This window comes from Thamnophis sirtalis, unplaced genomic scaffold, assembly GCF_051295495.1.
Source record: "Thamnophis sirtalis isolate CommonGarterSnake01/CBP01778 unplaced genomic scaffold, rThaSir2_p1.2 scaffold_4, whole genome shotgun sequence".
In the NCBI taxonomy this organism is placed as follows: Eukaryota; Metazoa; Chordata; class Lepidosauria; order Squamata; family Natricidae; genus Thamnophis; species Thamnophis sirtalis.
Window position 1 is genome coordinate 84,299,491 of NW_028261384.1, and position 9,179 is coordinate 84,308,669.

Consider the following 9,179-nt stretch of genomic DNA (forward strand, 5'->3'; position numbering starts at 1 on the left):
ATATATTGCTTTAATTGATTTTAGAAAGTGCTCTCCTATTTGCATTTTTTGCAATATTTTCAGCAGGAATTGCCAATTCACTTTTTCAACATCTAAAAATATAAGCGCAGCAGGGATTTGATTATTCTTCCCCAGGTATTCTAATGTATTGAGAATTAATCTTACGTTAGTACTCATTTGTCTCCCTTGAATAAAACCTGTTTGATCATTATGAATCAATTGCTGAATAACCAACATTAACCTATTCGCTAGTATTTTAGTGAAAATTTTGTAATCTATATTAAGTAATGATATAGGTCTATAATTTTTTGGTTGAGTAAGATCTTGGTCTTCTTTGGGTATCAAAGTTATAAAGGCTGTCTTCCAAGATGGGAGAACCTTCCCTTCCACTTGGATCTTATTAAATAATTTCTTACGCGGTTCTACCATTTCTAATTGCGAATTTTTGTAGTAAGCCGCTGTTAAGCCATCTGTACCCGGTGCTTTCCCTGCTTTTAGCTGTTTAATTACCTGAAGAATTTCCCCTGAGGTTATTGGTTGATTCAGTCTTTCCCTCTGCTCGTCTTTAACTATGGGTATTTTTTTCTTTATCCAGGTATCTATCTATATCTAAGCTTTGGATTTTATCATTCATGTACAATCCTATAAAGAATTCACGAAAACCCTTTGAATCTCCTCCTGTTGGTACACTTCCTTCCCTTTAAAATGTAACTTCAATATATTACAAGACTTCTGTTTTTTCCTGATCAGATATGCTAGCCATCTACCAGATTTATTTGCATTGCAGAAAGTGTTGTGTTTTGCATATAGCAAATTAGTAGCCACTTGATCTGACATCAGCATGTTAAACTGATCTTTTAATAATGTGATTATTTCTTTGATCTTTTTGTCTCCTGGTTTTAAGATTAGCTCCTGCTCTCTCTTCCTAATTTCATTTTCAAGTTGAGTTCTCTTTTCCCCTGTTTGCGTCTATGTAGTCTATTCATATTTATCAGAACTCCTCTCATATATGCTTTACTTGCATCCCATACCATTTCCATAGATGTACCCTTATTCATGTTAAAAGCAAAATATTCTTAACAACTTTTTACATTCATTGATGTTTTTCTCATATCTAAATAAGTTTTCATTCAGTCTCCAAGATCTTCTTGCTCAAATCCCAGCCCCCAACTCCATCCAAACTGGATTGTGATCTGATAAGGCTCTGGAGCATATCTTCGTCTTCTTTACCCTGGAAAGCAAATCATTGGTTATTAATATGAAGTCAATCCTGGAAAAGGATTGATGTCTATCAGAAAAGAAGGTAAAATCATATTCTTCTGCATTCCTTTCTCGCCAGATATCTCTCAATTCAAAATCCTCTCATGTCGAAGAAGGACTTAGGTAGTTTTGCTCGTGTTTGAGTATTTTGCCTAGAAGCCTTCTTATCTTTCTTGGTATCCATAACGCCATTCCAATCACCCAGTAATATGCAGGATCTATAGTCCCAATGTACTAATTTAGCGTGAAGCATTTTATAAAATTTATCTTGTTGATTAGGAGCATATATTCCCAATAGCAGTGTCTTTTTCCCTTCTAATACCAAATCTATTGCAATATATCTTCCATGGGAATCTGCTTCAATTAATTCAGCTTTCAAATCCTTCCTTAAATAAATGACTATACCATTTTTCTTCTCTGTGGCAGAAGCTATAAAATGTTGTCCAAGTCTTGTATTGATCAGGTATTTTTGATCAGTTAATCTAATATGAGTTTCTTGCAAGCCAATTGTATAATTCTTGAATTGTTTAAGATAATGGTTTATTTTCTTCCTTTTCTGTGGGGAGTTTAAGCCATTGACGTTCCAAGTTAGAAACTTAGTTGCCATCTTTAGCTCCCTGAAGCTTTTTAAGAGCCATCTGAACATCTTGGAATTTAATCTTTGGCCTGGCTCCTCCCACTGCTTCTGAAGTGACACCTGTAGGTTCTTGAACGGTGGCTTGTGCTTGTTGCTTTTTTAGTTCCTGTTCCATTCGCCTGGTAACCACGTGGGTTTGTCTTTGTCCCTTAGCTTCTTGTACTTCTGAGAGAGAAAGTTGGTCCGCACTTGTTGATGCTTGAGTGGTTTGCTGTCTAACATGTCCTTCTTGCTCTCTTTCTCTGGATCTAGAAGGGGGGATGTCCAGCCTTCAATATGTTGCTATAGAAATCTTGGGCCTTCCATACTTAATTGAGACGATATCTTTGTCCAAGATAACTGAATGCAATACCAGCTGGCGTGTCTCATCAAAACTGTATCTGGCAATTTTTAAGCTCTTCGACTAAAAAGGCGTAGTCTTTCCTAGATCTCAACATTTTAGGTGGTATCTCCTTCAATACAGTCACCTCCTGACCCCCAATTTGAAGCTTAGTTTAGTAAGACTCCTGTAATATCGTATTCCTCATATCTCTAGTAGCAAAATACACCACAATATCTCTTGGTAGTTGCTTTTGTCTTGCAAGCCAGGAGTTAACATGATAAAGCTTTTCGATTTGCCAGTCACAATTCTCTCCTGGCCTTCCCATCATCAAGTCAAAGGCTTCAGAGAGAATCTGTTTCAGGTTTTCTTGCGTTTTCTCCAGGAGGCCCCTTATCCTTAAGGCAAATTCCATTTGTCTATACTGTAACATTATGATTTCATTTTCTGCATCGCTGACCTTTTGCTGAACCACATCCATCTTCATTATCAAGTTCATATTAGAGTCACTAAGATCTTCTAGCCTTTCTTCAAGTCCGAGTGCGTAGCCTGATAGGGAATTCAAAGCCATCAGGAAATCCTCTCTAATCGCTTGATTACATGTCATAAGCTCTTCGAACATTTATTTGTTAGCAGCAGATATCTCTTCCTTAATTTTTATTTCCATCGTATCAGCATGATTTTTTAAGGCATCAATTAATTCTTTCTGCAAGATTTCTCTTGTCAGAGGCTCCCCTGCAGAAGTAGGAGGAAGTTATGACTGTAATTTAATAGAGGGTGCTGGTGAGCTCCTGGTACTTTTAGACGTGGGGGGAGGATCAGGAAATTTTTGCTTAGAAGCCATCTCAGGTTTAATCTTCTTTAGTCAATTAAAAAGTCCAGGCAAACCAATTATACAGCAGTTGCTATTTAGTTTGATAATAAATCACTTCTAGGCTTCGTAAGAATGCTATCAGAGTCTCACCCCTCCTACACAGCTCAGCGCCATTTTGTAGATCTTTCAGCAAGTAATTATCAGAAGGAATTCTTTACAAATGGAGCTAAGGATTTATACATACAATTAGGAGTTCACAGGTATTGGTTCAGCTCGACTTGAAATCCGCAGTAAATCATTCTTTGTGGTGAGGATGAGTGAAGACCTTTATTCTGCAGCAAAAGGCAGAATAAATCTTGGCGCGGAGGTGCCGTGCTGCCGGGTGCCCCCCCTTCCTCCCAGATTTTTAGGCTGAGAGGATTAGTTAGAAGGCTTCCCAAGCATAGCTTCTCGCCTCCCCCTTCTAAGCCCGAAGGAGAGGTAAACAAACTGCTAAACAGTTTGATGGATTGCTGTTTAGACAGTTTAATGCCGCCAAGATTCGAGAGCTGTTAGAAACAACAACTCCCCTGTCAGGCCCCACCCACCGGAAGCCATAATATTTTTCTATTAATGCCAAAAATACTTTTGTGCTGCTGGTAAAAATATAAGCCAACACCAACTCCAATTTTTGCTACACAACATATAAAACTAAAACTTACTAGCTTCCTCAATTATATTTTTCCTTGCTGGATTAAAGGGGCTAGACCTAGCTAAACAGTGCAACAAGAATATACAATTTAACTTTATGTTGGGTTAGCCAAAATGGGGGAATTTTGAGAAATGTTGTTTATTACTGCTGATTTCAGCTATTGTGAACCATCAATTTTAAATTAAGATTTGCCTTTTCTTTGTCTTGGAACCTACAAGAACAAATATAATACATATGTTACATATTATATGGAAATATAATTTCAAGGCAATTGTGGAGCCACTCTACTGATTGAAACCAAGATGAATTATCGTACTTCTTATCCAGTTCAGAGGGGGAAATCAAGAGGGGGGGAAAATCTATTTTATTGCTTGGTGGCAATGTTTAAGGCATAGCATCCTGAACTGATGGCAGTATTTATTAAGGAAAAGAAGAAAGACTGAGAATCATAAATAATTCCATGCAGCGGCCTACATGGTTTTGTGCAGTCCTTGGTGTGCATATGTATCACCTTTCCTGCGGGAGCTGCATTGGTTGCCGATTTGTTTCTGGATGCAAGTTGCTGGTTGTCACCTTTAAAGCCGAGGTGGCGCAGTGGTTAAATGCAGCACTGCAGGCTACTTCAGCTGACTGCAGTTCTGCAGTTTGGCTGTTCAAATCTCACCGGCTCAGGGTTGACTCAGCCTTCCATCCTTCCGAGGTGGGTAAAATGAGGACGCGGATTGTTGTTGGGGGCAATATGCTGACTCTGTAAAACGCTTAGAGAGGGCTGAAAGCCCTATGAAGCAGTATATAAGTCAAACTGATATTGCTACTGCTAAAGCCCTTTATGGCTTGGGACCAGATTATCTGAGGGACCATCACTTGTTGGTCATGTTTACCTGACCCACTAGAGCGGAGAGGCAAGAAATGTTGTGGGTCTCATCTCCCAGAGAGATATACCTGATGGCAGTGGTGGGATCCTCCTGGTTTAACAACCAGTTCGGTAATAGTGCAATTTTATAAAAGCCTAGTGAAATATTAATTCTGGTGGCCATTCCTGAAAAAGGACATTGAAACCTACATGGCCAGCTACCCTGTTTGTGCATAGACTAAGGAGCATCTGGAGAAAGAAACCAGCTTCCTTCAATTTGTAGAAAGCTCCAAATGCCCTGGAAGGATATATCTATGGACTTTATAGTAGAGTTACCAGAAAGCTCAGAAAACACAATAATTGGGGTGATAACTGATCTCTTATCTAAACAAGTGCATTTTGTGCCATGCCCTAAAATCCCCTCAGCACGCACCTCAGCTAGGCTATTTGTCCAACATATATATAGTTTACATAGCGCCCCGGAATGCATCATTTCAGATCATGGCATTCAATTTGCTTTGCAATTTTGGTAAGGAATTTGAAGTAGTAACTTGTGGGCCTCAGAATGAGAAGACAAACAGCAAGAGGAGTGACATGTTGATGAGAACTAGAGGTGCCAAACCAGAATGAACCAGTCTCCAAGGACATCTGGCCTGGGAACTAAATACACAGTTGCAGTAAGAGACACCAAACATCCAAGCCATCCCCAAAATATCCAAAAGTCATCATATTGGATACTGATGGACTAGTCAAGAGAGGGGTCCAGGGAAAGGGGGAAATATAACTTTTGTGTGGGAATATTCAGATCTAGCTTTACTTTTGCTGCAACCACTTACCTTTAGTAAAAGAACTTAACACTTCAATCAAATGGAATCAAGGGCCTTCTTTCCCAGAGACCCAAATTAGGGCAGGATTGACACCAATTTTGTTAATGTATCTATCTATCTAAAGTTTATGTTTATATATAATGGCCATTAACACTAAATTAATATCACTAGTTTGAAACCTGTTTTAAAAGGAGACTTCTATCTGGCATAAGTAAAATGACATATTTATTGTATACTTACTGTCTCTGAAGATTCTTTGAGCCATTTCTCCCTTCATATCTGGTGGAGGAAAGTAAGCAAGATTAGATTACCAAGATTAGAAGTAAATATTGACTGAGATTATCTTAATAAAGAAGATAATAAAGATAATTCTGTCAAGAATTTTTGAAATTCTTGAAATTGAATTTTGAAATTGAAATGAAACTGCTAGAAGAATATTAACTGTTCAAAAGAAGCAGACCTAACAAAAGAGGAGATGGAGTTGCATTATATGTAAGAAATCAGTGCAACTCAACAGAAATGCATAAAACCAAGGATAAAAGCCTACATGAATTCATATAATGTATATAAAATGAAAAAAGAATGACATTGCAATAAGTGTATACTCTAGGCCACTCAATCAAGCAGAAAAAATAGATGAACTTTTTGCTAATCAATTACTAATGTGTATAGGAAACACATAATAGTAATAGGAGATTTTACCCTGACATCAACTGGGAAACAAACTTCATGAAGGGGAAGATCAAACAGGTCCCTGGATCCATTTTTTTTTCTTTTTTGAAGATGGAAACCACCTCAGCCCTTTTCCAGTCATCTGGTAGTTTCCTGGTGCTCCAGGATTTTTGAAAGATACACTTCAGTGGTTCTGAGATCATGTCTGCAGTTCATTCAGAACCTTGGGCTGTAATCCATCTGGTCCTGGTAATTAGAATTCGTCTAGAGTATGTAGATGTTGTTTTACCATTTTCTTTTTTTTAACCTTTTGTTAAAGACAGATGTAAAAAATGAGTTAACAAGTTGTACCGTATTTTTCGTAGTATAAGACGCACCAAAGTATAAGACGCACCAAGGTTTTGAAGAGGCAAATTTTTTAAAAAAAGGTTTTGCACTCTGAAAAGCTCCCCAAAAGGGCCCATTTTTTTGCTAAAATGGGTCTGTTTTTTTTTTCAAAAAAAGGGGCTTGAATAGCCTTTAGAAGGCTTGTAGAGTCAAAAATGGGCCCCTTTTTCATCAAAAAGGGCATGGATAACCTTTAGGAGGCATATAGAGTGCTCCTGGGGGCTGCAGGGGCAAAATTGAGCAATAAATGGACTGTTTTTTGCTCATTTCTGCCTTCCCCAGCTCCCAGGAGCTTTCTGAAAGCCTCCTAAAAACTATGCATGGCTACTTTGGTGAAGGGGGTGGGGTTTTGGAAGGCAAAAATTGCTGTACTCAATGTATAAGATGCACCCAGATTTTCAGCCTCTTTTTTGAGGGGAAAAGGTGCATCTTATACCCCGAAAAATACGGTACTTTCTCCCTGTTGCTCGCCATCTTCTTGCCATTTTCTCCCATTAATGGACCAATCATTTCCTTGACTTTTTTCATTTTTTTCATATTGAGAGAAGTTATTTTTTGTTTTGACATTTGTTGCAAGCCTTAGTTCATCTGCAGGCTATTTGCTGATAGTCTGCTTAGTTATGTGGCCCTCTGTTCACTTTTTATACACCCCTTTTGTCTTTTACTTCATCAGAGAATTCTATGTGCAGGCTTCTTTAGAGATCACTTTTTTTTTTGCCTTCATTGGTATCATGCTACAGTGAGCCTTTATAATCTCACTTTTCAAAGTTTTCCAAACTTCTTGGGTTGTTTCCTCCTTGAAGATTTTCATCAATATTTCTTATGCACTCTCTGAGTTTATTAAAATCAGCTCTCTTAAAGTCCAAGACTCTATTTTAATTTTTTTACTCCTTGTGCTTGCATAATGTTGAATTGCATGGTCACCCATCCACAAAGTCCCTATGATTTTGACCCCTTCTATAATTTTATCTTTGTTAATGAGAATTAAGTATAATATGGCTGACTCTTTCCTTCTCTATCTTTTAGGAGACAAAATCAGCTAGGTTTCTTGGGAATCTGCTTGATGTACCTTGAGGCAGAGTTTGTCTCCAAATAGATGTCAGGGTAGGTAAAGTCCCCCATTACTATTGTGGTGTTCTTCCTACATACTTTAGTTAACTGATAAACAAGAAGTTCATCCATTTCTTCTGTTGGTTGTGTGTCCTGTAGTATAACCTATGGCAATATCATTATTTTTTTTCTTTTATATTGACCCAAATGCATTCAAGACAGTTTTCAGAATTGTTCTGCTGTATTGCTATAGAGATATAGTTATTTCTTATATAGAGCACACCTCTTTTATTAGGTCTGTTTTTTTAAAAAAAAAATCCCTCTAGTTGTATATTCCATATATGGATTTTATCCGACAAAGTTTTGGTAATGGCAACAATAACACCTCCCCTCATGTATTTAGATTCTAGTTCATCCTGTTTGTCCCCCATACTTTGTGCATTAGTATATAGGCATTTGAGACCTTTTTGACTGATCATATGTTTATTTTCACATAACTTGTTTTATGTCTGAGTTGCCTTTCTTACCATCTGTTTGATTAATGCACATGGTATGGCACACACATTATCAAAAGCTTTATCTACCTTAACCTTAATATTCTTAAGCACACAAACATCTATGTTAGAAACACTGACAACTCTAATAGCTTTAAATTGTTTTAAATTAAAATGTTCTGTATCAAAGTCTCTGTGCCCATTATTCAATGTAAATCTTCTCCAGAGAACCCTTGGATTTAATACTAAATAGTTCAGCCTCTTTCTTTGATCGATGCAAATCATCTCTTTTATACATTTTTTCATCAAACATCATGACTAATATAACCAAAACCTTTCGGTTTGCATCACTCCTTTATCCACTCACTGAACTCCAATATATACTGGCTTTTTCCTTTTCATACCCTACATACAGGTAAAACCTCTTAAAAAGTAAGACTACCGTCTAATACTGTAGTTAGTATTATAGTGTACTAATAGTATAGTTCCTGTCCCAAGCTCTGAAAATCCTTCTGCACAGAAACTATACCTTTTTTTGACAGCTCATTGCCAAGATGCACAATAACATCAACATTACACTCCTTACTAGCATTCTTGATTATCTTAACAATGCACCTCTTTTTTCCTGCTGGCAGTACCACAAGGCACTCATCTCACCTCTTTCAAAACCTCCACATCCTTTCCTAAATTGACATATCTTACAATTGAGTCACCAACCAAAAAGTGGCTTCTCTTTTTAAATACTCGCTCATCTCACATGGCTGATTTGCAATACCCAATTCACACCTTTCCTTATCCAGAACTATTTCTTCCTCATGGACCACCCTCTCCTGCTCAGTTAAGTCATCATCAAAAATAGCTGAACTTGCCACCTTAGTATCTCTATTAAATTCACAATATATCTATTGTGCCAGGACACCCCAAAAGCTGTTTATAGTTCACAGCTCTCATTCAGCTCTCTTTCAATTACATGTCTAAAGTATGTGAATTTCTGCCTCCAAAGAAGCAGCAAATGTATATGTGATAATCAGTGACTAGTAACTGAAAGTGATTTTCCAACATTTGAGAAATTGAAATAAAATTCATGTGAAGAGATTGCGTCTCAGAAGTATGGCATAAAATCTGTATGCAAACTGTTGGAGGTTTACTCAATCAATTTGCAAGGCATTTTCTGT

The 9,179-nt window shown here is 37.4% G+C and overlaps 1 protein-coding gene across 1 annotated transcript in view; it reads right to left on the minus strand.

Moving 5' to 3' along the window:
• The window catches only part of LOC106542262 (transmembrane protease serine 11C-like), a 53,992-nt gene that overhangs the window by 13,754 nt on the left and 31,059 nt on the right, over positions 1-9,179 (minus strand). The window contains exon 5 of the mRNA XM_087714416.1: positions 5,642-5,680. Coding sequence (XP_087570542.1) covers positions 5,642-5,680 — 39 coding nt within the window. The remainder of the gene's footprint in view (positions 1-5,641; positions 5,681-9,179) is intronic.